This window comes from Colobus angolensis, unplaced genomic scaffold, assembly GCF_000951035.1.
Source record: "Colobus angolensis palliatus isolate OR3802 unplaced genomic scaffold, Cang.pa_1.0 Scaffold64, whole genome shotgun sequence".
In the NCBI taxonomy this organism is placed as follows: Eukaryota; Metazoa; Chordata; class Mammalia; order Primates; family Cercopithecidae; genus Colobus; species Colobus angolensis.
Window position 1 is genome coordinate 2,393,198 of NW_012120043.1, and position 26,578 is coordinate 2,419,775.

The following is a 26,578-nucleotide window of genomic DNA, read 5'->3' on the forward strand; positions in this document are numbered from 1 at the left end:
CCCCACCCTCCTGATGCGCCCCACCCTCCTGATGCACCCACCTCCTGATGCACCCCACCCTCCTGATGCACGCACCTCCTGATGCACCCCGGCTTCCTGATGCACCCACCTCCTGATGTACCCACCCTCCTGATGCACCCACCTCCTGATGCACCCCACCCTCCTGATGCACGCACCGATGCACCCCGGCTTCCTGATGCACGCACCTCCTGATGCACCCCACCCTCCTGATGCACCCACCTCCTGATGTACCCACCTCCTGATGCACCCCACCATCCTGATGCACCCAGCTCCTGATACCTGATGCACGCACCTCCTGATGCACCCCACCCTCCTGATGCACCCACCTCTGATGTACCCACCTCCTGATGCACCCCACCATCCTGATGCACCCAGCTCCTGATACACCCCACCCTCCTGATGCACCCACCCTCCTGATGCACCCACCCTCCTGATGCACCCCGGCTTCCTGATGCCCCCGGCTCCTGCTGTCTCAGGGGTAGGCCTGGGGTTCCACAAGCCCCTCATCAGACTGAGGCTCCTGCCTCGCCTGTCCCAGCCTTGCCTGTGCCTGCCTTGGTCGCCCCTGAATGCTCATCCCCAGCAGGGACCATGGCTGGTATTTGATGCGCTCCAGGGTCTGAGTCCCATCTCCAGGAATCCAGGTTTCCTCAGAAGGTCAAGGGAAAAGCAAGATTCCGGGGCTCAGACACATTGAGGTTTGCAGTTTTATTAAGAAAACAAAAAGTCAACCTATACAAAAAGCACTTCCGTTCCAGCAGGCGGCACTGTGGCGGGCGGCGGCCGAGTCTGTGGGAAACCGAGCTGCTCCGGCCTGTCCTGCACCCCTGGCCCGGCTAGGCGTCCTGCTGCTGGATGAAGGGGTTGGGGATGGCCTCCATGCCGTCCTGCGGGCAGATCAGCACCACGGACGTGCCCCGGCACACCACGAGGCCCAGCTGCCGGGTGTCCTCCGTGAGCTTGTACTGGTCGTCAGGGTCTGGGAAGGAGGAGACAGAGAGGGCTGAGGGAGCTCCAGGAGGCCTCTGAGAGTTCCCACCGACGCAAGACCCTCGCTCCGCCCTCCCCACCTGCACCCTGCGGGTGCCATGAGCATGCGGGGACCTCAGAGGGGGTGCACTCTGCGGGGCAGGTCCCCGGCTCCCATGGCTCAGACCCACAGCCCCTAGAGACTAGCGGCAGCTCCGCAGACAGCAGCCACAGCCTGCCCTCCCTCCACAAACCACAGCAACAGGGAGGCCTGGGCGACGGCCGGCTACCCTGGGTCTCGGAGCTCACTGGGGCCCAGGCACCAGGGCCGGGGACCAGGATATCAGACGGCCAGCCAGAATACAGGCACTTCGGGCCTCCTGGTCTCTGCAGGGTTCCTGGAACCCTAGGGGGCCAATATTTACCCTATAAGAGGCTGGAGGCTGGGCGCGGTGGCTCACGCCTGTAATCACAGCACTTTGGGAGGCCAAGGTGGGCCGATCACGAGGTCAAGAGATTGAGACCATCCTGGCCAACATGGTGAAACTTGGCCTCTACTAAAAATACAACAAATTAGCTGAGTGTGGTGGCGGGTGCCTGTAGTCCCAAGCTACTCGGGGAGCTGAGGCAGGAGAATCGCTTGAACCCGGGAGGCGGAGGTTGCAGTGAGCTGAGATGGCGCCACTGCACTCCAGCCTGGTGACAGTGAGATACTGTCTCAAAAAAAAAAAAAGAAGAGGCTGTTCATGTGGGTGGGACCCACGTGGGGATCATGTGGGCTGGCACCCCAGGGAAGTACCAGCAAGCCCAGGACAAGCTCTGAAGACGCTGAAGGCGATGAAAACTCCTCACTACTGTGGTCACGCGGTGCTGGGGGCGCGGGAGAACCACGGGGCCCAGGCTTTTAACATTTTTGTTTTAGAGACCAGGTCTTGCTCTGTCGCTCAGGCTGGAGTGCAGTAGCGTCATCCCAGCTCACAGCCCCCACCTCCTGGGCTCAAGCAATCCTCCTGCCTTAGCCTCCCGAGTAGCTGGGACCACAGGCACATGTACCGTCATGCCTGGCTAATTAATTTTTTTTTGTTTTTTGTAGAGACAGGGTCCCACTATATTGCCCAGGCTGGTCTCAAATTCCTGGGCTCAAGTGATCCTCCTGTCTCGGCCTCCCAGAGTGCTGGGATTACAGGCATGAGCCACCGTGGCCAGCTCCAAGAATAAATCTTGTGTCAGTATCAATGGGTCCGAGGGGCAAGACCCTCCCTTTCTAAGTCCTGGCATCCCCCCGATGCCTGGGCCGGGCTGGGGACTTGCAGCAGGAGCTTCTGGGGGAGAGTCTGAGGACCTAGTGGCCTCATTGGGGAGGAGAGCGAGCAGGGGCAGGGAAATGAGGGAGGGTTCTCTGGGGAGGGGCTGGGGCCCTGCATTCATAGTGGGGATTAACAAGGCAGAAGAGGAGGGGGCCCGAGAGGGGTCCCACAGCACGCTCGCTCTCCCGCAGCAAGGCTGCTCTCAGCTGGGCACCACAGCTCACACCTGGAACCCCAACACTTTGGGAGGCTGAAGCAGGGGGACAGCTTGAGCCCAGGAGTTCGAGACCAGCCTGGGCAACACAGTGAGACCTCAGCTTCTCTCTTTTTTTTTGAAACGGAGTCTCACTCTGTTACTCAGGCTGGAGTGCAGTTGCACCATCTCGGCTCACTTCAGATTCCGCCTCCCGGGTTCAAGCGATTCTCCTGCCTCAGCCTCCCGAGCAGCTGGGATTACAGGTGTGAGCCACCGTGCCCGGCCCCTCACGACACCAGTTTAACAAAAACTAAAATAACAAAACATTTAAAAAGGCTGTCCTCTAACCGTGCTGTGAGCATTTTAAGTGCCCTGTCAGTTTGTAGAGACCAGGCGGGGAGCTCCCCCGTCTCTCCAGGCCCCACAACAACGGAGTTTCCAGCTTTGTGAGGACGTCCAGGACCGGTGAGCGCTCAGCCCGTCCATCGGCCACCACGAGGCTTCACGTTGGTGACTCAGAGTGAGGTTTTGTGGATTTCAGAGAGGAAGAGCCAGCAGGCAGCCCCATGGCTGCCTCCCTTGCCCTGCTGCCCCTCACCCCACTGCCCTCCTCATCCCGCTGCCCGCCTTGGCCGCCGCCCCACTCACCTCGCATGTACTCAATGGTGCCGTCCAGCACAAGGTTGAGGAGTGGGTCGAAGCCCTTCAGGATTCCACTGGCTTGGAGAAATCACCGGGGGAGAGAAATGAGAAGGCATGAGATCCATCCTGGGTGCAGGGCCTGCCCCAGCGTGGCCCAGGCCTGGGGCTCACTGCTCCAGGGATGGAGGACTGAGGGTGGGGGAGGGCTCCCGGGAGGGGCCGGTGACAGTGGCCTCCAGAGGGACCCCCACCATGGGCAGCCGACTGTGTCTGCAGGGGGCCAGAGGGCAAACACTTCTGGCCGTGTGGGCCACAGGGTGCCAGCCACAGCTGCTGGCTTGGGCTGCCCGGGTGGAAGCAGCTTCGGTGATGAGTCCATGTGTGGCTGAACCGTGGCCAGTCTGCTCTACACACAGGCACTGAAATGGGAATTTCGTATCATTTCCACCATGTGAGACAGTCTTCTTTTGATCCCTTTCCAGCTATTTAAAGGTCATAAAAACAATTCTCAGCTCAAAAGCAGTAGCAAAACAGGCAGCGGTGCATGCATGCGGTGGAACCACCAGCCAGGAAGAGGAGCGAGGCTGGCGCAGGCCACGGTGCGGATGTGCCTGAGGACGCGCCTGAGGACGTCACGCTCGGTGAGAGATGCCAGACACACAAGGCCACGCAGCGTGTGATCCCGTTTCTGTGAAATGTCCAGGACAGGCCAATCCACAGAGACAGGGAGGGGATGTGTGGGTGCCGGGGAGGGGACAGGCAGTGACAGCTGATGGGGACAGGGCTTCCTCTAGGGGAGACATAGAGTGCTCTGCTGTGACAGCGGTGATGACTGAGCTGCCTGACCCGTGCTGGGTCCCTCAGTGAGTTCACGGACTACAGAACAAATCCCAGCCCTGCAGCTCAGGGCTTGTGGGGAGTGGGCAAGAGCGATGCTCTGAGATCTGGGTGCAAAGGCTTTGGGGGCTGAGGCGGTCACTGTGGCTTCTCTCTCCACGCTGCCTGCCCCACCCCCCAAGCCTCGCCACCTTGGGTTAGGGCTCTCTGACCCGGTGGTGACCTCTGTCATCTGATCCTGCTCCGCAGTGTCTGGTGACACTGAGAAGGGTGAAGGGGGAGCTGCGTGTCCTCGGCAGAGGCTAGCCCACCCTCCCTGTCTGGGACTCCCCTCTTCTCCCCCGCAGGCTCCTCCAGCCCAGGCCCCGGAGCGGTTCCGCCTCTGCACTCACTGAGGGGCGTCCCACAGCCACCCCCTCCCTACCCTCCTTCTTACCCCTGTCATCTTTCAGGTGCTTCCTCCAGACACCAACCCACACCCCTTAAGGTGCTGCCCTCTGCATGCCCCCCACCAATCTCAGGAAGCAGGCACCCTGGGCATTATTCTGCCTGCCTGTCTCCTCCCAAGGCAGGGCTGTGAGCCTGTCCACGACCGTTCCACGATGCAAACTACGACCCTCAGGCGAACGTGGCCCGCCGCTCATCTCTGTAGGTCAAAGTTTCACTGGCCCACCACCACACTCGCCTGCTCAGGCGCTGACCAGGGCGGCTCTCCTGCTCTGCGGGCATAGCTCACTGCTTGTGACTGAGACCATCTGGGCTGCAAAGCTGAAGATATTTGCTGTCTGGCCTTCTACAGAGAAGGTCTGCCCGCCTGCATACAGGCTTCAGCCCCTACCTCCACGGCTCCCTCTCTCTGCGCTCAAGTCCCTTCCCTGCAAAATGAAACTCGTCACCTATGAGATGGGGTCAGACGCAGCTGTTCAGGTCCTCGGCACCAGCCTGACCAGTGAGCCAGCCCTCCTCACGGGGACAGACGCGAGCACCGAGGTAGGCAGGTCTCTAACCAACGTTCCCCTCCCCTGGGGTGTGGGCTCCGGCCTGTGACTCCGGTGGGACAGGACGTCACTCCTGCACTTAGGTTATGTGGCGAAGACAAGGAACTCTGCAGCTGTTCAAGCCTCTGAACCAGCTGACTTTGAGCCAATCTAGAGAGAAACACCCTGGGTGAGCCTGACCGCTTCAGGTGAGTCCTTCAGGCACCAAACCTTTTCTCTGCTGTGTGTGCGCACGTGCGCGTGTGCTTTATTTATTTATTTATTTTTTGAGTCTCGCTCTGTCTCCCAGACTGGAATGCAGTGACGTGATCTTGGCTCACTGAAAACTCTGCCTCCAGGGCGATTCTCCTGCCTCAGACTCCCAAGTAGCTGGGACTACAGGCATGCGCCACCATGCCCAAATAATTTTTGTATTTTTAGTAGAGATGGGGCCTTGCCATGTTGGCCAGGACGGTCTCAAACTCCTGAACTCGAGTGATCTGCCACCTCGGCCTCCCAAAGTGTTGGGATTACAGGCGTGAGCCACCACGCCCAGTTAATTTTTGTATTTTTAGTAGAGATCGGGTTTCACCATGTTGGCCAGGCTGGTCTCGAACTCCTGACCCCAGGGTCAGGGAGGGCTTCCCAGAGCAAGCGCCTGCGGACCTTGTGCTTTTGCCGCCCTTTGCAGTCATGAGCCTCGATGCCTTAATCAGAAGTATGGATTCGGATTTTACTCCAGAACAACCGGGAGCCCCAGAGGTTTTCAGCAGGGAGCAAGAAGCCTCTATTTATTTTCCATTAGGTGCCTCTGGCCGCTGAGTGGAGACTGACCTTAGTAGCTGTGATTCCCAACCCGGGGGTCGGGGGTCGGTCCTGTCCCCAGAGAACACTAAGCGACGTCTCAGGCTATTTAGGTTGTCACAACTTGGTGGAGGCCAGGGATGCTGCTCAGCACCCTGCAGTGCCCCAGGACGGCCCCACTCCAGAGAATCCGGCCCCAAATGTACCCACACTGTTGTGCGGGAGAGACCTTGACTTAGGGGGAGGAAGAACGGAAGCCGGGAGATCTGTGGGGATCTGGGGCAGTCCTTGGACACACAGGACTGCTCGGGAGGCCAAGCTGGAAATCCCAATACCGGCTGTGCCACTGTGACTTTCGGTTACTTTTGTTTCCCGCTCCTTGCCTCAGTTTCCCCGCCTGCAAAATGGCCATACCAGTCCCTACCTCCCGACGTAATTCAGAAGCCTGCACAAGGTAGTCGGCGTCAAGCGTGTAGAGAAGCGCCTCTGTGGCGGCTCACGCCTGTCATCCCAGCACTTTGGGAGGCCGAGGCGGGCGAATCACTTGAGGTCAGAAGTTTGAGATCAGCCTGGCCAACATGGTGAAACCCCGTCTCTACTAGAAATACAAAAATTAGCCAGGAGTGGCGGCGCCTGTAGCCCCAGCCACGCAGGAGGCTGAGGCAGGAGAATCGCTTGAACCCGGGAGGCGGAGGTTGCAGTGAGCTGAGATGGCGCTTCTGCACTCCAGCCTGGGTGACAGAGCGAGACTGCGTCTCAAAATAAATAAATAAATAAATAAAAATAAATAAATAAAAGAGGCGCCTCTGCATGCATCCTCATCACCTCTGTTGCTGAGTTTATTTTAAAATTTTAAAGCGGGGGTGCCGACGGCGGGAGCCTCCTCACCTTCGCGTCCTCCCTGGAACTTCACCCGGATCGTCTTGTCGATGTACTTGGACAAGTCCAAGATGCTCTCCTTTTTCTTCTTCTCCTTATCCTGCGGGGAAAGCAGAGCGCATGAGGCCTGGAGCGCGGCCCGAGCCCCACGCCCCCCGGCTCCGGATTCCGCCGCGCGCTCACCGCCATCTTGTCTCGCGCCGTGCGGCTCTTCGCTGACACCGCCCCGTGCCCTTTGACCCCCCCCTCCACGCGCATGCGCGGCGTATGCGTGGCCCGGGGTCTCGGGGCGTTGCTGGGAAACCTCTGGCGACGGTTGCGGCGGGCACCGGCCGACCTGGCGGCGGTGGCGGCGGCTGCGCTGGCGCGGCTTGTGGCGGCCTTTCTGCTCCTCGCGGCCCAGGTGAGCGCGGCACCGGTCCCGACGGGACCGCAGGCTGCGGCCCCTCGGCCCCGAGGCTACGCGCAGGAACGACCCCTCTTGGCCCGTCTTGGGGGTCCAGCCTCGGGGTTCCGCGGTCCCCTCGTTGTTGGCCGGCGGTGCCGGGGCCCGGCCGTGACCTTGCGGGGCTGTCCCCGGTTCCTCTCCCTTCCCCGCCTCGGAGGCCCTCCGCCGCTGCAGCGCCCCTCCCTTCCCACCGGGCCTGAAGTTTGTGCCCCCTCCATCCTCCGGTTCTGCTTGTCCGTTTCGGGGTCTCCAGCCGCCGCGGGGGACGCCTCCCTCCCGCTCTGTGGCCTTGGGCAGGCGGCCGCCCACCCCGCTCCGAGCCTCAGTTTCCCCTTAGGCGGAACGGCCCGGTGCTAAGCTGACCTCACCGTACGGGGTGCGGTGGGGGAACCCAGAGGCGTCCCGCGTGTCCCCCAGTGACTGGCCAGCATCCTGGAGCGGTCAAGCGCCCAGCCCTGCACTGGGGTCGTATCCCCGCTCCATCTTTTACTCCGTGACCTTGGACGAGGGAATTCCCTGCTTTAAGCTTCAGTCGCTCGTCTGGAGAAGGGGGGTCACCCGACTGTGGTGTGCAGTCTGGAGATGCTACCCAGGGTGACCCGCGCGTGGGGCCAACACGCCTTCCTTAGGTGCGTTGTGTATCATTTGATGTCGAGTGTCAGGTTCTAGAGGGGACAGTCGACGAGATCGCGCTGTCGTAACTGCATCTTTTATTTTCTTAATTCCAAATCTTCCCTCTCTCCTGAGTTTGGTGGCTCAGGGAATGGAACCCGAAGCGGCCTCACAAATGCGGCCCTTGACCTTCACTCCTCTCTCAGAGTTCTCTTAAGGCGTCGCTGCCACCGGGCTCCTTCTTAGTCTCCACTCCTCCGGCCCCACCGCCATCCCCCTGCTGTGGCTGCCTTTGTCCCCCACATCCCCAGTCCATCCTCGACACAGCAGGAGTGACCCTTTCAAAGTATGTCAGACCATGTCGCATCTGGATGAACATGCCGTCCAGTTGTGACCTGGCGCCAGGGAAGCCTGCAGCTCATTGCGGGAGCTTTGCTGTCTAGTCTTTTCTCTTACCCTGAAACGCCCGTGGTCTCTGCAAGGCTGGAGGGCCTCCTCAGAAGCTTTCTGCGAACCCCACCTCCACCCCCAGCTGCCCTGTCAGCCCCCTGGACTCCCCCCATTCTGTGGCCAGGGACCTAGAGACCCCAGACATTTGGAAGGAGGAGGAAAGCCGAAGGTGGAAGAAAGATCACAGAACGCTGTGGAGGGAGGGAGTCAGCTTGCCTGGGAAGGCTTTTCCGAAGCAGATGTGTGTTTTTTTTTTTTTTTTTTTTGAGACAGAGTCTCGCTCTGTCGCCCAGGCTGGAGTGCAGTGGCGTGATCTCAGCTCACTGCAAGCTCTACCTCCCGGTTCAAGCAATTCTCCCACCTCAGCCTCTCGAATAGCTGGGATTACAGGTGCACACCACCACACCAGGCTATTTTTTTTTTTTTTTTTAAGTAGAGACGAGGTTTAACCATATTGGTCAGGCTGGTGTCAAACTTCTGACCTCAGGTGATCCACCTACTTCGGCCTCCCAAAGTATAGGGATGACAGGCGTGAGCCACCGTGCCCAGCCCTGAAGCAGGTGTTCTGAGCGATGAGTAGGAGTTTGCCGGGTCGGCAGGAGGGGAAGGGTGTTGGAAGCACCAGAAGCAGCATGAGCGGGGGCTGGGAGGTGTGAGAGCTGGCAGGTTATTTGGGGTTGGCAAGGGGTGGGCTGTGGCTGGAGTGCAGGGTGGAATAATGCTGGAAGGGAGGATTTACACCCTGAAAGATGTCACCAGCAAGGAGGTCCTGGGGGGTGGGCCGCGGAGGGATGCTGGAGCAGGGGCACAGAGGAGGGGGAGTGGTGCGAGTGGCCCCACGCAGCGAGTGAGGGCAGAGCGTTTGGCCTCTTAGGCTGGATGACAGGCCGTCTGGTGGAAACCAGGTTGTGGAAGGCTCTCTGCGCTGGGGTGCATGGACTTTAACCTGGGCGGGCTGAGGAGTGTGAGCTTTATCTGGAGGGTGGGGAGTCAAAGGAGGTGTCAGAGGGACGTGAGAGAGCAGGTGCTCCTGCCCTTCCCAGAACCCTGCTTGTAAATACACCCTGAGGCGCCGTCCCTGTTGGGGGGCGCTGCTTCGCGGCAGTGGAAATTTGAGTCCGATTGCCCAGAATGAGACTAGCTCTCTGGGCAGAAGCCTGCTTGGTGACAGTCCGTGACTCGCTTGCTACCATTCTGTGACCTCCCCAATGAGACACCTCCCCTCCCCCACCCCATGGAGCCCATTCCTCAGCAGATCTGAGCTGGAGCTGGTGGCCCTGGCTGGACCCGGCCTGGCTCCTGGAACTCCTGTGTTCCCAGAAGGGAGGCTCTCCCGGCCTGGACCCACTGGCCTGTTTCAAAGGCCCTTGACATGGATGCTTTCACAGTCATTTTGAAGCAGGGTTTCTAAGCCTGGAAGTTTCTAAACCTGTGTGCAGTGGCGAAGCATCTGCGCTGCCATTTGTGAAGGATTTGGAGGTCGAGGCCTGGGCTTTGAGCCTGTCCTTGTAGCCCGAGCTTTTTCTGCTTCTCCAAATTTCGGCGGGCCTGACTACAACTCGGCCCTCAGAGCTGTGGCCATTGGACGAATTGTTCCCAGTTTCTTTAACTCAGCAGACGAGGAAACTTCCTGGTGAGACGCCGCTGCGTTCTCTGGCCTTTGATAGAAGCACAGGCTTGTTTTTTTAACAGAAAACCAGTTTTGCGAATTGTGGAGAGGAAAATGCATGAATGTGCTTTTGTGCTTTTAAATGACCCTTTTAGAGAGAAGCAGAGAAGCAGTTCTATCGTTTCCCATTTTACACAAAAGACACTTTTCACCAAAGTCCCTGATCCCATAGAACAGAGCTTGGCAAGTGTTTTCTGGGAAGGGCTAGACAGTAGTTTTGCTGGGCTCTGTGGCCCACGTGGCCTGTGGTGCGGATGCTCGGTTTCTCCTGTTGTACCTCCAGAGCCAGAGACTCTTAGGAATGGGCTTGGCTGTGTTCCAATAAAACTTTATTTACAAACACGGAAGGTGGGCCGGACTATGGATTCTTGGCATCTGCCGTGACCGATACCATCCCTCCTGGAGTAGGTGCGAGGGTTTCTGAACACTGTGGGGCTGTGTTGGAAGAGGCACCCTCCGGGCTCGGCACCGGGGCCAGACTAAGGGTTGCTCTCAGCGAGGGCAGTCTGGTGGGCAGAACTGGAAAGAAAGGGCTCCTGACTCTGCCTCGGCTCCGGGGGAGGTCACACGGGAGGTGCTTGGAGTTGGGCTGGGGCAGGTGTGGGAAGGAAGCAGCATTAGCCAAGTGCTAGGAGACCCCCAGTCGATTGCAGGGACCGGGGCTCCGTGGGCTTTCACCGTGCTGCCACCCCGAGGTCGCCAGGGCCTTGATCAAGATGCTCCCAGACCAGGCCAGAGCCCTTGCGTGATTTCAGTGAGGGCCCCGGCTGTTGGAGAGCCAGTCTGTGCCCGTGTGCTGGGGTTGGTGTCTGGCATCAGGGACCGTCGGGACCTTTAGCCAAGCCAGAGCTCCCCTTCCCCAGCCCCAGCTTGGCAGAGCTGCGTCTGCATTGTGGGCCCGTGTGGCGTTGTGGCATTGGCCCTTTCGGTGCACGGCTCAGTCCCCTCCAGATATGTTACCGTCCTGTTCCTGAAGAGGTGAGTGGCTGTGGCCTGTTTGTGTCCACGCCAGGTCCCCTGGGGACCGGGGGGTGTGGCTGTCTGTCTGTCTGGGAGGTTTACAACCTGGCAGGAGCCCTGCAGCTCCGGAAGGCCTGGCCCAGGAGCCCGCAGTGTGCACGTGAGCCCTGCAGCCCTGGAAGGCTGAGAGCTGGGCGCTCCTGAGAACAGGCGGGCCTAGGGCGCGGGGGTGGGTCTCCTTGGTCCCTGGCGCGTGGCTGTTCTCCTGGGACCTCTCCTCCCTGTGCAGGCCGGGCTCCCCTGGGGGCCCACACTGAGGGTCTGCAGTGTGACGCAGCAGCTGGGACCTGGGCCCCGTCCCTGTGAGACCCTCCGGTGACTGGTGTCCTCACGAGACGGAGATGTCCTTGTCGGCTGCGGGGTGGGGGCCCTGGGCAGGGGAGCAGGAGGAAGGTGGGGATGGCAGGTGTGGGCGGCTGGACGGGACTGGGCTCTGCTGGGAGAACCGTGGCTCTGCTTCGGCCGGAGCCCGTCAGTGTCTGCAGTGGTCCCGCGGCGGGAAGTGTGGTGAGCAGCACCAGCTTCCTGCATGTGGAATCGCGTCTTTCCTCATAGCTCCATCCTGCTCTGTTAAGCATTGGCTTGAGGAGGCGGGGGTCAGCCCTTCTGGTCCAGGCCCGTCTACTCCGCGACCCTCCTGGGAGGTGTCCAGGGCTTCGGGGCCCGGTCCTGCCCCTTACTTCGTTTTGAGAGCATGGCAAGGGCCTGGGCCCGCTCTGTCCCGGGGACGGTGGGCCACTACCTCTGCTCCTCTTGGCCGGCTTTGGCCACTTGTCCCCGTTCTGTGTCAGGGGCTCCTGCCAGAGGGTCCGGACCTTCCCCTGTGGCCCTCTCTGAGCCGCTGCTGCTGCAGGCTGGAGAGCACGAACGTGAAGCCCTGGCTGGCTGTTCCTTCTCCCCCCTGGGAAGTGGGAGCTGCTGTGCTGGGCTCTGCTGGTTTGGGGCTTCGCGGGGGGCACGACGCTGTCTGTCCTGATGGTGGCAGCGTGCCCTGTTGCAAACCTCAGCCTGTCCCACTCAGGACCCAGTGCCCGTAGGCCCCTTGGCTCAGCTGCTTCCTGCTATTCTTCCAGCAGGAGCTGAGGGGTGCCGGCCGACCTGGGATCCATCCCCCTGGTCTGGTACCCGTTATGTGCCTGGACCCCCTGTGCCTCTGGAGCGCCAGTCGACAGGCAGTGCTCATGGGGCTGTGGGTCAAAGGCCACCGAGACCTGGGGGGTGTGGAGGCTTGTCCAGGCCTCCCGCCCAAGCCCAGGGCCAGGTCCGCTGGGGCCCTGCCCTTCTTCCCTGCTGAGGGCTCTGCCTTCAGCTGTCCTTCTCCCAACCATGCCCACTGGTCCTGGGAGGTCCAGGAGGTGATGCAATCCCTGTTTTTTGGTGCAGAAACTCGGGAGCCACAGAGAGGTGACCTGACACATTCATGGTCACCAGCCTGGGCCCCCTGAGGAAGGTGAGCTGGTCTGCGTCTTTGCTATAAACCATGTACGGTCACATCCCTGTCTGTCCTGTCGAGACGGGGAGACATCCCAGACGACCTCGTGAACACGGGCGCCCTTCCTGGAGGCGTCCTCCTCTCCTCGGGCCTGTTTCTCGTGGGGCGGTGTAGCCCCACGCATCCCGTGCTGTGGCTCTGATCGCCGGCCTTGTCCCGCAGGTGGCCTGTGAGTACGGCATGGTGCACGTGGTCTCCGAGGCTGGGGGCCCCAGAGGCAAAGACTACTGCATCCTCTACAACCCGCAGTGGGCCCATCTGCCGCGTGACCTCAGCAAGGCGGTGAGTGCCCGCCAGCTGGGCGCGCCGTGGAGGGGAGTGCGTGGGCACCAGGGCTCTAGAGACTCATCGAGCCAGGGCTGCAGGAAAGATCCAGAGGCGAGAGGCAGGCCCTGGCCATGTCTGGGGGACTCTTGGGTAGCCCCTAGTTCCCCTGGGCCTCCCCAACCCTGGTCATCAATGGAAGCTGTCCATGGGGCCTTGGGATGCAAACCTAGAGGCACTGGCTGAGCCCCATGTGGTGGACAAGGGTCTCTATTGCTCCATGCTGGGGTCCCCCTCTAGTGGGCCTGGACAGAGGGGTCCTTGGAGGAGTGACAGGAGAGGGCACAGGGGGGTCTCGGGGATGAGACCTGTTCCTTTCACCATCTTCCCGACTGGGGCACTAACACCTGCTGCTGAGTGGGTCCCTCCCTCCCTCAGAGGCCCCACCTCCTTTCCCACTGCATCCCTCAGGCCCTGCCCCCTTTCTCACTGCATCCTTCAGGCCCCACCCTCTTTTCCACTGCATCCCTCAGGCCCCGCCTCCTTTCCCACTGTGTTCCTCAGGCCCTGCCTCCTTTCCCACTGCATCCTTCAGGCCCCACCTCCTTTCCCACTGCTTCCCTCAGGTCCTGCCTCCTTTCCCACTGCTTCCCTCAGGTCCTGCCTCCTTTCCCACTGCTTCCCTCAGGTCCTGCCTCCTTTTCCACTGCATCCCTCAGGCCCCGCCTCCTTTCCCACTGCATCCTTCAGGCCCCACCTCCTTTCCCACTGCTTCCCTCAGGCCCCACATCCTTGCCCACTGTGTCCCGCCCCCTCCTGGATCCCTCAAGGTCTGTCAGTCAAGAGGTGCTAGCATCTTCCTGTCTGCTTTGTTCATAGTGTGTGCGTGAGCATGTGTGTAATTGGTACGTGCCTGCACATGTGTACGTGTCTGAGTGCATGTTTATGTGAGTTTGCATGAGTGTATGTGTGCATATGCCTGAGTGTGTATGAGCACATGTGTAATAGACATGTGCATGGACATGTATGTGCCTTAGTGCGTGTGTGGGTCAGCACACGTGTGCATGTGAGCATGTGTGTAACAGGTGTGTGGGGGCACGTGCATGGGTCTGAGTGTGTATGTCTGTGTTTGTGCACATGTGTGTGAGCATGCATGCAATAGGTTTCTGTATGGGTGTGTGAGTGCGTATGTGTGTGTGTGCAGGTCTGTGTAAGCATGTAACCACGTAATAGGTATGTTTGTGGATGTGTGCATGTGTCTGTGCACGCGTGCGTGTGTAATAGGTGTATGTGTGTGTATGTGTGCATAATAGGTTTGTGGATGTGTGTGCCTGTGTGTTTGAGTTTGTGTGTGTGCATGAGTGTGTGCATGTGAGCTCATGTGTCATAGGTATGTGCACGTGCCTGAGTGCGTTTATGTCTGTGTGAATTCGTGTGGTGGGTGTGCATGCGTGTGTGTGTAATAGGTATGTGTGCCCGAGCAGGAGTGCACAGATGTGTGCTTGCCTGTGCACGTGTGTGCCATGTGCTCTGGGCTAGGTATGTGTGCACATGTGTGTATGTGTGTGTAATAGGTATGTGTGTGCTTGAGCGTGAATGTGCATGTGTATGCTTGCATGTGCATGTGTGTACCGTGTGCTTCGGCCTGGCTGTGTATGTGTGCACGTACGTGTGTGTGTGTGCTCCGGCCTGGCGGTGTGTGTGTGTGTGCATACATGTGTGCGTGTGTGTGCCATGTGCTCTGGCCTGGCTGTGGGTGTGCACGTGTGTGTGTGCATCGGCCTGGCTGTGTGCGCGTGTGTGCGTGCGCACATGTGTCTTGGCTTCCTTCTTGGGCTGTGAGGTCGCTGAGAGTCGGGGCCTTGTTCTCTGCACACTGGAACCCCTCCCGTTTCTCACACATGCCTGGCCACGGTGGGGCTGTGGTGGGGACCCACTCGGTCTTGCTGAGTGAGCTGTGATGGCTCGCAGGGTGGCTCAGGTGTCAGGGGACAGCCATGTCTGTGAGGACTCCAGCCCTGCTCAGATGAGGCAGCCCAACCCGTCGCCCAGCGCCCTGCTGTGGGAACCACTGTGGGGATGGCTCTGCCTAGGTGGGGCTGAGGCCACGCAGGACTTTAGGCGAGAGCTGAGATCTAACTCAGCGCAGGCTTCGGGTGGGAGAAGGGGCAGCTGGGCCCTCCTGGTGACTCACATCACGTGAGACAAAACCGTGTCCTGGCCTTTCCAGTCTTTCCTGCAGTTGCGCAACTGGACGGCCTCCCTGCTCTGCTCCGCAGCGGACCTCCCTGCCTACGGCTTTGGCAACCAGATCCCGCTCGTGGCCCGGGGGAACTGCACCTTCTATGAGAAAGTGAGGCTGGCCCAGGGCAGCGGAGCACGCGGGCTACTCATCGTCAGCAGGGAGAGGCTGGTATGGCCCTGCGCCCCCACCGCTGAGCCAGCTCTCAGGGGCAGGAGGGGGTGCAGGAGGCAGCAGCGGCAGGGGCTGGTCTTCTGATTTCTCGCTAAAGGCAGGCCGTCTGTGGGGAGGATCCGGGCTGAGTGTGGCTGTGGAGAGGGCAGAGATGAGTGTTCTTTCTGTGCTGCTGGCTGGGGCTGTGGGACTCTGGCCGTGGTCTTGTTGGGTGCCTGTCCGAGAGCAGCCCCAGGGGTGACGGAACCACACTCTCCGTCGGGATGGGATTGGGGTGTCTTCTGAGGTGCAGACGGCCTGGCCCTGAACTGGTCCCTTCCGGGGACCCTGGTGCCCTCGCTCTCGAGCCGGTGGGGCTGTGCTCACCTGTGTGGTCCTAGCCAGGTGGCCTGAAGCCCAACCCCTTTTCCATCTTCTGTGAAACGGGCTGTGGTTGAGAGCTGGGGGCCTGGCAAAGCTGGTCACAGCAGGGGACATGCTGACTGCTGGGCTGGGCAGGGTGCACGGCACCCCTGAAGTGTAGTTTTGGGGTAAGAAGAAAATGGAGTGCGGGAATTCCCTCACAGCCCTGCCCGTGGCTCTGGGCCGCCCCCGCCAGTGTTGCAGCCTGAGCCTGGCCCCCCGGGGCCCTGGGGCAGGATCTCAGGGCTGAGGCCAGAGCAGGCCGCGCAGAGCCGAGGGTGTCATCCCCGTCTGCACGTGCTGCCGTGATTGAGAGAGGCCCTCAGTGGCTGCGGGGCTCAAGGGGGCCTAGTGGGCAGGCGTGGGCTGTGACAACTGTCACTCAGGATGCGTGTGTGCGGTCAGGAGTCCCACGGCTGAGGGAGGGATTGGCTGTCTTAGGCCCGGGGCCCTGTTGTCGGGTGAAGAAGTCTTGATGCCCTTGGGCCTCCCTGTCCTTGGGTCTTCCTGGGAGGCCGGAGGCTGTCAGGTGCAGAGGGGGAGCAGACAGGCCCCCTGCCTGGCCTGAGCCTCGCATGAGGGTCCCAGGATAGGAAGCACATGGGCACAGAGCTGGGGGCCCACCCATTCCTGCGGGTGATGCCTGCCGCTCCCTCCTCTGGGCCCCCAGGTCCCCCCGGGGGGCAATAAGACGCAGTTTGATGAGATCGGCATTCCCGTGGCCCTGCTCAGCTACAGGGACATGTTGGACATCTTCAGGGTAGGTCTGCACTGCTTAGACCCGCGCTCCCGAGGAGATGGGAGGGGCTTCGGGCTGGCTGCCGGGCCGTTCGTGCCGGGGTGGTGGGTGAGGCGTGGCCCCTGCAGGCCAGGGTCTCCAGCCCCAGCCCCATAGCCCACCGCTGCACGCCGACCCGTGGCTGGCGGCTGGCTCTGATGCCTGCCCCTGGTGTGTTCCTCGAGGCAGCGTTTCGGCCGCATGGTGAGGGTGGCGCTGTACGCGCCTCATGAGCCGGTGCTGGACTACAACATGGTCATCATCTTCATCATGGCCGTGGGCACTGTCGCCATCGGCGGCTACTGGGCTGGGAGTCGGGACGTGAAGAAGTGAGTTTCGTGCCGTCCGTGGGCTGTGACGGGTGAGCGAGCGGGCGGGCGGTCTGACGCGGGCTGGGGCGGCCAGTCTTCTCATCCGGAACAGCAGTGAGCGCTTTGGCCTGGGCAGGCACGGCTCACCCCGTGGAGCCCTTCCTTCCTTCCTCAGGAGGTCCTGGGACAGAATCAGGCTCTTTTCCTGCTGGGGCAGGCTCCGGGGACCCGGTGGGTGTGCGGGGCTGGGCAGGTGTGGAGGTGGCAGGTACGGGTGTGGCAGGTGCAGGGTGGGCAGGTGGCTGGGGCTAGCTGCCCACTCCTGCCCAGCCGCCCGGGTCTGGGAAGGCCCCATGTCCAGGGCTCTTTATGCAGAACCCACACGCCAGCCTCTGGCCCGGCCTAGTGGCCACCCCAGCTCAACCCAGGGACGGGGGCCCTCCTACCCTCTGCTGTGTGGTCTCCTCTGCCCTGCGGACGTTTGGGGCGGTTCCTTGCACTTCAGCCCCCGCCGGGCCCCCTCCTGCTCCGGGCTTTCTGCCGCGTTCCCCTGGGTGGCTGTGGACTCCTGGGCCCCGTTTAGGCCAGCCGGCCCCAGTGCCCCATGACCCCATGGGATCTCCCAAGAAGGTACATGAAGCACAAGCGCGACGACGGGCCCGAGAAGCAGGAGGACGAGGCGGTGGACGTGACGCCGGTGATGACCTGCGTGTTCGTGGTGATGTGCTGCTCCATGCTGGTGCTGCTCTACTACTTCTATGACTTCCTTGGTGCGTGGCCCCGGGCGGGTGGGTTGGTGCGTGGCCCCGGGCGGGTGGGCCGCGGCGTGGAGATGCAGCCGGCCCTCGGGGAGGGAGGGTGGCGTGCGGGCCTGGCCCCTGGCCTCACGGCCCTGCCCCTGCAGTGTACGTGGTCATCGGGATCTTCTGCCTGGCCTCCGCCACCGGCCTGTACAGCTGCCTGGCGCCCTGTGTGCGGCGGCTGCCCTTCGGCAAGTGCAGGTGAGGCTGCCTCGCTGGCCCCGACGTGCCTGACTCTGTGCAGTGATGACCACGGCCCCTTTACTGCCCCAGAGCCCCCCATGGTGCAGTGTAGCTTAGAGTCTACAGCAGGCACTTCCTCAGCGCTTGCCTGTGGTTCTAAGGCCCAGGAGCAGGGCAGAGTCCGGGCGAGCTATCAACGGAGGCCGCCAGCAGCCAGGCACCAGGGTGGCGGGGGGAGGGTGCTCTTGTCCCCAGAACCCTGCCCCAGGTGGCAGACTGGCCGGGGCGTGGGAAGGCACCAGGGTTCTCCAGGGAACCCAGAAGGTTTCCCACAGCGTAGAGCTTGGCCTGGCTCTTAGGGGTGAAGGGAGCTGCCGGGGGCGTCTCCCGCAAGATCAGACCTGGGTCTATGAAGCAGGGCTCGCCCAGGGGAGACCTTTTTGGGTTGCTGTCCCTAGGTGAGGAGGTGGGAAGCCTGGAGCAGGCAGGGCCTCGGGTGAGGGGTGCAGCGCAGGCGAGAGGGGGCTCTGTGGGCGCAGCCAGTGGCCCCCCAGCACCTGTCTGGGCCAGGCTCTGCCCCGCCCTTGGGGTGCCTACTGTTGTCATCGTGCGGGGGTGTGGAGTTTCATAAGGAGGACAGAGTGCGGGCTGCCACTCTGGAGGGGGTGCCTGGGCAGGGCCCGAGGGTGGTGGGCAGTGGGATGAGGCCGGGGGCTGGTGGGCTTGGCTCTGACTGCCCCATTCCCCCCAGGATCCCCAACAACAGCCTGCCCTACTTCCACAAGCGCCCGCAGGCCTGTATGCTGCTCCTGGCGCTCTTCTGTGTGGCTGTCAGCGTAGTGTGGGGTGTCTTCCGCAATGAGGACCAGTAAGTGCTGCCTCCCCTGGGCCCCGGCGGGTGGTGACATCCTCAGATGCTCCCTCCCACAGGGCTCCTGGGGCCCTGACTCCCTGCCCTCCCTGGAGGCTGCCCCAGTCTGGAGCCGCTTCAGGACCATGTTACGAAAAGCCCTGGTCCCGGGCTGCCCTGATGGGGCCGTGGGGTCGTTTCATCTGGGTTTGTCCAGGTGCCGTGGGAACCCTGACGAATCTGGGAGGAGAGGCCAGAGCCTCTGTGGCCGGGAGCCATGTCCTCCAGCAGGCCTGGATGGGACTCCTGTGCAGGGCATCACTGCCCAGAGCCACAGTCTGTCCCCCGCTGTCCCTCTCTGGCATCAATGTGCGCACCGCAGGCCCGAGGCCCAGGGTGTGGGCTCCAGGGCAGCCGATCCTCTTGGTCATGCCTGCCACGGCCTCTGAGCAGTGATGGAGGTGGGGCAGGCACTGCTCCCTCCTTGCTCAGCTCCTACGTGGCCTGGACTTGTGGCTGCCTCCTGCCGTCTGGGCCTCCTCGACGAGGCCGAGCGCCTGGCACTGTGTTGGGAGGACAGAGCTGGCCTGTCCCCGCCTGGCCCCCTCCCTGACGAGGCCGAGTGCCTGGCGCTGTTTTGGGAGGATGGAGCTGGCCTGTCCCCGCCTGGCCCCCAGCACCGTCACTGATACCGTCTGGCGCTTCCTCTCGGTTTTTTCCCGAGGCAGCCAAGTGCTCTTGGCTTTGGTGTGTATTGGAGCCGTGGCACGTTTAACTGGCAGAAGGAAGACGTGAAAATATTTTGAATCCTTTGTACACAAAGGGAAAATGAATCCTTTCAGTTATTTCCAAGCCAGGAAACTTGTTCCGTCATGTGAAGTTAGAGCAGGCTGCAGTCAACTGGGCTCAGGGGCTCACGCCTGGGATCCCAACATTTGGGAGGCCAAGGCAGGACCATCACTTTACCCAGGAGTTCAAGACCAGCCTGGGCAACAAGCGAGAGCCCCTCTCTATTTAAGAAATAACATAAAATCAGACCAAGTAACTGGCCACAGTTCTCTGGGTGCTCGTGGCGTGTGGCGCCTGGAATGGACTGTTCCGGCGTCTCCGTGGAGGCCTCTGTTCTCAGCGGCCGCCCTGCCCAGGGGATGTTTTCATCCCATTTTCAAATGAAGCCTTTGATGTTGGAGACGCTGAGGAACGCTGGGGAGCTCGTCCAGCAAGTGGCAGGCGGAGCCTCCATGGGGGGCAGGGGCCAGCGGGGACGCTGGGGCTTCATGGGGCCGGGAGAGAGTCGAGGTTGCGGCTTGGTGCAGGGGCTGTGGCCTTGTTCAGGAAGCGGTTCTGTGCTTTGCTCCAGGCCACCAACTGCATGGCAGCCCCACCCACTGTGGACCCAGAGGTTCTGCAAGGAAACCTGGTGTGGCACAAGTTTTACTTTAATAAACAGTTGGGGCGCGGTGGCTCGTGCCTGTAATCCCAGCACTTTGGGAGGCCGAGGCGGGCAGATCTCTTGAGGTCAGGCGTTTGAGACCAGCCTGGCCAACATGACAACCCCATGTCTACCAAAAATGCAAAAAACATCTGCCTGGCATTGTGGTGGGCGCCTGTGATCCCAGCTCCTCAGGAGGCTGAAGCAGAATTGTTGAACCTGGGAGGCGGAGGCTGCAGCAAGTCAAGATCATGCCACCAAACTCCAGCCTGGGCGACAGAGTGAGACTCCATCTCAAAAACAAAAGCAGTTTGGAGGGGGTCAGTGCCCAAGCCCTCCTGCACATGCACCCTCTGCCTGGCCCCGGCCTCCAGCCTGGCACCCACCATCCGGGGACAGTGACTGAGGGGACGCAGCCAGCCAGGCCTGTGTCCACCGTCCTGGCTGCAGAGTGGTGGGCTCCTCTACCTGCTTCCGCAGCGGGGGCCCTGGGGTGGGGCCTGGGCCGCCAGCCCTGCTGGAGTTGTAACAGCAGGGGTCCTCCCACGGGTCTGGGGTCCTCAGGGTCATCCCCTGGGCAGGTGGAAGTGCAGCAGGGCTACCTGTTGGCTGAGAGCGAAGGCCCTGTGTGTGGCTCATAGGAGGCGGCATCCTGGGTGGTCAGCCAGCCTCCACCCCGGCAGGGATGCTGCTTTGTCTTGCAGGTGGGCCTGGGTCCTCCAGGACGCCCTGGGCATGGCCTTCTGCCTCTACATGCTGAAGACCATCCGTCTGCCCACCTTCAAGGTGAGTGCGGGGAGGGTGCGGCTACGGGGCAGCGTGGGTGGCGGGGGGCCTTCCCCCCAGCCTGGCTGTGTAGGGCTGTGGTTCTTGCAGGGCTGTGCTCCTGCTCACCGCCCTGGCTACGGCCACCTCGGCCTGTTGTGAAGGGTGGGGCTTGAAGATTGGGTCCCAAAGCCCCCGCCGAGGCGGCCTGGGTGGGTGGCTGCGGGGCAGTGGTCCTGGCAGGGGCAACTCATATGTCTGCATGAGGTGGTGGGGAGAGCGGTGGAATAGGGCTGAAGGAACTGGTCTCTGTGGTACCGGGAGCACGGGGATGTCATCAAGCCCCAGGCGGCCGCATTCCCGTGAGGTCCCCCACAGGACCCCAAGCGAGCGGCATTTGAATGCTTGGGACGGCTGCCTGTATCCCCACAGCCAGCCCTGCGTGGCATGGGCCTCCGCCCTCCTGTTCCTCCTTCCTGTTACGCAGAGACTGAAAGCCTAACTTTTGTCCTTAAATCCCAACCTGATGTTGCTTCCAGAGCTGCTCCTGCGTGGTGCGGCCCAGCACCGGCGCTCTGCTGGGTTCCTTTAAAGGCTTCCTCCCAGGAGGAGGCGCTGGGCCTCGTGAGATGGGGGTGGAAGTGGGGTGTGGGGGAGGCGCAGGCCGGGGTGGGGGCGGCCCTTAGCCATGGGCTTCGCAGGCCTGCACGCTGCTGCTGCTGGTGCTGTTCCTCTACGACATCTTCTTCGTGTTCATCACGCCCTTCCTGACCAAGGTAGGCGACTGCCTGCGCCCCGCTCCACCCCATCACCCTGCTCCCCCGCCCCCATCCCATCCCCCCGCTCCCCCGCCCCCACCCCGTCACCCCGCTCCCTCACTCAACCCCCTTCTGTGCAGAGTGGGAGCAGCATCATGGTGGAGGTGGCCACGGGGCCCTCGGACTCAGCCACCCGTGAGAAGGTGCGTCCTCTGACCGCAGGGCCTCAGGTTGCCGTGGGCCAAGGTGTTGCGCGGACGGGGATGGGGCTTGAGGCGTCCCCCGGCCGGATGAGGGTCCTGGAGGACATTGTCCTCTTCCCATCTTTGCAGCTGCCCATGGTCCTGAAGGTGCCCAGGCTGAACTCCTCGCCTCTGGCTCTGTGTGACCGGCCCTTCTCCCTCCTGGGTTTCGGGGACATTTTGGTGCCAGGTACTGAGGCGAGTGGGGCACACAGTTCTTGTTGTGGGGCAAGGCCCTGGGTGACTGAGGTTTGCCTTTGCGAGTGAGCGGCCTGTGCACCGTTGGCTGCAGATAAAGCCCTGAGGGTCAGGGTCGGGCGGGTTGGGGCCATTGAGGCCCGTTTGCCTGGGCAGCGAGGGCATTGCCTGGGTGGGGTAGGGACCCCTTCGGGTCCTAGGGAGCAGGGAAGGCCTCCCGATGGCAGACGGCCCCACCCCATCCTGCTCGGTTGCGCAGGGGTCCTTGCTGGGCCCTGGGTCCCCGTGAGCTCACGTTGCTGTGAAGGCAGAGACTGTATCCTCACGGCCTCCGTGTCCCCAGGGTCCTGCCAGGTGTGTCTGCTTGGGCTTTGCTCTCACTGTGGACTCAGTTTACCCACAGAGTCATGGCAGCCCTGTCCTGAGCAAGCATGTGACCTGTCTGTGAAATGACAGCAGCCACTGGGCAGCGAGAGGCCCACGGCGCCCACAAGTACTCAGGCGCCCGCCTGCTCCCAGGGAGCCCCCACTCCGAGGCTCTGTGGGCCCGGGTGAGCCTCCTCTGTGTGCCTCCCCCAGGGCTGCTGGTGGCCTACTGCCACAGGTTCGACATCCAGGTACAGTCCTCCAGAGTGTACTTCGTGGCCTGCACCATCGGTAAGTGCCTCGGTCAAGCCCATGCTGGCCACGCCGGCTCCAGCCCCGCCCTGCCTCAGCCTCTGTCCTGACCGTGACCCCAACCCCAACCCTAACTCCAGCTCTAACAGCATAACCATGACACCCTAATCCCAACACCGTAACACCCTAACCCTAACCCCCTGGCCTCTCTGGGAGCTGGGCTCGGGTGGCTGGGCCTGTGCCTGGGCCTGGGCCTGCATCCCCCTCTTTCTCATTCTCCCTGGGGCTGTGCCTCCTTCCGCCTCTTTCTCATTCTCCCTGGCTTCCATTGTTCTGTTCTGTTCTTTTCCTTTTCTTTCCTGTTTTTCTCTTTTTGTCTTTTTTTTCTTTGCTTTGTCTTCTGTTTCTGTTGTAATGAAAGTGTTTACACAAAGTGCCGTTTTCTGTTGACCGACAATTGTTTTAAGAAATGTCCCCCCACCACGGCCGGCCCTAAGAAGCTGTGGTGCTTTCTGCTCCATGGGCTGAGGGTGAGCCGCCTCTGCCGAGCCACGCCCTCGCCCAGCCCTCCGCGTGGCTCCCTAATGTTCACTCCCAGGGCCTGGAGAGCTCAGGCTGGCCTGCAGTGCCCTTTGGTTGGTGGTGGTCCCCTCACACCTGCTTCCTGCAGCTGCAGGTGGCCCTGGCTTTCCCCTCGGCCATTTTACCGTCTTCGTGATTATCCTTTAAAATCACGTCTGAGGCCGGGCCCAGGGGCTCCTGTCTGTGATCCCAGCACTCTGGGAGGCTGAGGTGGGGGGATTGCTTGAGCCCAGGAGTTCAAGACCAGCCTGGGCAACATAGTAAGACCCTGTGTCTGCAGAAGAATACAAAAATGAGCCAGGCATGGTGACATGTGCCTGTAGCCCCAGCTACTCAGGAGGCTGAGGTGGGAGGATCACTTGAGCCTGGGAGTTGAAGGCTACAGTGAGCCATGATCGGGCCACTGCACTCCAGCCTGGGCAACAGAGTGAGACCCTGTCTTGAAAAAGTAGTAATAAAATGAAAGAAAAAATAAAAACACAGCTGCAGAGATTTCTCCCTCCTGAAGCATAATTTGTCAAGTTGTGCCTGCAATTCCTGAGATTGAAGCCACTGAGATTTTGTAGGTGCCGGACCTCTCCGTTTGTCTGTTTCTGTCGATGATGGCTGATGGACACGTGGATGGTCTGAAACGGACCAACGGGGACGCTCCTTGTGGCATGGTGTCAGAAATACAGAGATGAGTGTTAGAAAAAGTGCCAGGAGCAGTGTGCTTGCTGGACACAGTGGCTCTTTTTTAAGAATGTTCTAGTAAAAAGTTAATTTTCTCAGAGCTTTATTTTGAAATTTTAAATGACAGTTGCAGGGTCGGTAGAGAGAACTCCTATGTGCCCCGTTCTCAGAGGGACTGGTCATTTCCTCACATTCACTTGATTCCGTTCTCTCTCTCTCTCCACACTTCGTGCGCTCTCCCATGTACTCCAGTTGGCCCTCCCTAACCATGGGTTCCGCAGCTGTGGATTCCACCAGCTGTGGGTTGAAAATATTTGGGGAAAAGAAATTGCATGTGTACTGAACATACCCCGGTTTTTTGGGCCAGTATTCCCTAAGCAGTGCCGTGGGACAGCCACCACCCACAGTGACGTCATGTTTGTATCTGTAGGAACCTGCAGGGATTTATGGTTTGGCAGGACGTGCGTGGGTTCTAGGCAGACACTGCACAAGTTTACGTCAGGGACGTGGGCAAGGGGGGTCCTGGCAGCCCTCCCCTGTGGGTGCCCAGGGTGGCTGTGTGCACGTTTGTGTACTTACACGCACACACATGTAAATCACAGGCTGTGTTCTCGGGGGACTGGGGCACCATGTCCCTTGACCCCAAACCCTTCACTGGGTGTCTCCTGAGAACATACTTTATACGCCGCCAGCTCGGTGTCCGCGGTTTTTCTGGTCAGGCACATGTGTTCACTTTCGGCTGATTTTCTCATTAGAGGTTCATAGAAACTGCATCCTGGACGTGTCCTGCAGCCCCCGTCGGCTGTCACATCTGCCTCCCGCTGTCCTGCAGCTGCACGAAGCCTGCCTCTCCCTGTCCCTCTCCTCGCCCTGCCCCTTCCATGTCCTCGGTGACCCTGACGCCCCTCTCACTGGCCCTGGTGGGGTCAGGGTGGGAGTGTGGCCCAGGAGGTGCTGGAAGGATCCATGTACTTCGAGGAGCCTGTGGCCCTGCTGGCTGAACCCCCGCTCTACCTCTCCTCTACCTCTCCCGTCCTCGCACACCCCTGCCCTCCACCGCCCCCAGCCCGCTCGCATTCTTCCCAGGGAAGTGGGTGGTGGCCCCGGCCTGCCTGGCTGAGGTGATGCCGCCTCTGTCCCCACAGCTTATGGCGTTGGCCTCCTGGTGACGTTTGTGGCGTTGGCCCTGATGCAGCGTGGCCAGCCCGCTCTCCTCTACCTGGTGCCCTGCACGCTGGTGACAAGCTGCGCCGTGGCACTCTGGCGCCGGGAGCTGGGCGTGTTCTGGACGGGCAGCGGCTTTGCGGTGAATACCAGTTTGCTCTGACTGTGAGACACAGTTGCCTAGTGAGCCATAACTAGACTTAAAGTTGAGTGAGGCCTCCAGCCACAGCAGCCCCGCGGCCGCGACGGGGCTCGGGGTCCCAGCAGCTTCTGCTTTGGGTGTCGTGCGCGTGTGGCGCCGGTGGACGGATGCGCTGGGTGGGACCCGGGGGTGCCCTGTCCTTTGTAAAGTTGCTTCCCCCAAAACGGTCACTGGCGCCCCACTTGCGTAGCCGTTGGGCATCCGTCGCCTCTCCTGCTGAGCGCGAGGCACCCGACTGGGAGTGGGGCCGCAGAGCCCTGTGCGAGGGGAGCAGGCCGGCCCTGGCTGTGGAAGCCCTGTCCCCTGTCCCCCTCAGCGAGGCAGGGGCGGCTGGCAAGGGTTAACTGTGCGCGATGCAGGGAGGGCTTAACGCCATGTCGGTTCTGCTTTTGTGATTTTTGTAAACGAGAAGTGGGTGAGACCCCCCCTTCCAATGGGCTGTGGGGCACTTAACCAAGAGGGGTGACTTCCTGGGTTCCCGAGACTCAGGCACATTGCGCCCGAGAGCTGCCCCCGCGCCTCCGGGCAGCACTTCTCGGAGGCCATGACCACCCAGGGAGCAGCCCCGCGCCGCAGGGCGATCCTCAGGCTGTTGGGCATCGGTCCAGCTCCTCCTGTAGCCGGCCTCCCTCTGGGGGAAATGCCGTGCTTCTCAGTGGTGCCCGCCGCGCGTGGCGGTCCCGCATCGTGGTTTTGTGGAAGTTAAACCACAGCCATCCTGCCACACTGGTGTGTTGCATTGGGTCGAGTTGTGGTTCCAGGGCCAAGCCGGGCTCATGGGTCCCCCAGATGGGACCATGGCCTGAGACCAGGCCCGAGGGAGAGGTCTCTTGGGGCCAGCACCGCCCCCCAAAGGTTTCCCCATTCTGACGGGTATTTCAGAAAGTTCAGGAGAAGCCGGGGACCGGGCCCCAGGGACGAGAGACGGAGAGGCCGGGCTTCTCTTTGCAGGGGCTTTGCACAGCTCCCAGCCTCTGCTGGCCTCGGGTTCCCGTCCCACGGCCCCTGTGCGGATGGACGGGGTCCTGGGTGCCCGTCGGCCATGGAACCGGCCCCTCCTTGGGACACCTCTGCTTGTCCCAAGCCTGGGTCCAGAGTCCCTGGGGATGGTGCCTCATTTTCACCCTGCCCCCATGGCCTGTGGGTGCTCGGTGTCGTGGCCCCTACCAGGGCCCTCCTCTGGGTCCCTGTCTTCTCCTCACCTCTGCCTCCCTTCTCCTGTAGAAAGTCCTACCTCCATCTCCGTGGGCCCCAGCGCCAGCCGACAGCCCGCAGCCTCCCAAAGACTCGGCCACACCGCTCTCGCCGCAGCCACCCAGCAAAGAACCAGCCACGTCTCCCCAGCCTGCTGAGCAGTCCCCAGAACCATGTATGCCCGAGGAGATGGGGGCTGGAGCCCCCATGCGGGAGCCTGGGAGCCCAGCTGAACCCGAGGGCCAGGACCAGGCCCAGCCGTGCCCGGTAGCCCAGCCTGGCGCCTTGGCCTAGGGGAGGGGTGAGACGCTCGCTGCCATGCCCGCCATACCAAGATCTTGGGGCTGCCTGGCGCCCGCAGGGGTGGGCACCAGGCAGGCTGGGTCAGGCCCTCAGGGGCCCTGGGAGGGAGGGACTGGGCCGT

The 26,578-nt window shown here is 61.5% G+C and overlaps 2 protein-coding genes across 3 annotated transcripts; one reads left to right on the top strand and one right to left on the bottom strand.

Annotated features, from left to right (window-relative positions):
- Positions 1-714: 714 nt before the first annotated feature.
- Positions 715-6,868, bottom strand: LSM7 (LSM7 homolog, U6 small nuclear RNA associated (S. cerevisiae)). Its single transcript, XM_011964057.1, has 4 exons — positions 6,816-6,868; positions 6,642-6,732; positions 3,142-3,213; positions 715-1,000 (listed from the first exon to the last, which is right to left on the bottom strand). The coding sequence occupies exons 1-4, from the start codon at positions 6,819-6,821 to the stop codon at positions 858-860; spliced, it is 312 nt and encodes a 103-aa protein (XP_011819447.1). The 5' UTR covers positions 6,822-6,868; the 3' UTR covers positions 715-857.
- On the top strand, positions 6,826-26,578 carry SPPL2B (signal peptide peptidase like 2B). 2 transcript variants are annotated; one of them, XM_011964056.1, is made up of 15 exons: positions 6,826-7,035; positions 12,486-12,605; positions 14,818-15,000; positions 16,076-16,165; positions 16,373-16,512; positions 17,122-17,264; positions 17,399-17,495; positions 18,229-18,345; positions 20,464-20,545; positions 21,226-21,300; positions 21,423-21,485; positions 21,615-21,714; positions 22,302-22,379; positions 24,740-24,963; positions 26,185-26,578. In XM_011964056.1, the coding sequence occupies exons 1-14, from the start codon at positions 6,889-6,891 to the stop codon at positions 24,919-24,921; spliced, it is 1,617 nt and encodes a 538-aa protein (XP_011819446.1). In that variant the 5' UTR covers positions 6,826-6,888; the 3' UTR covers positions 24,922-24,963; positions 26,185-26,578. The 2 variants fall into 2 exon arrangements, with proteins under 2 accessions (XP_011819446.1, XP_011819445.1); XM_011964055.1 differs by having other exon boundaries at positions 24,740-24,900.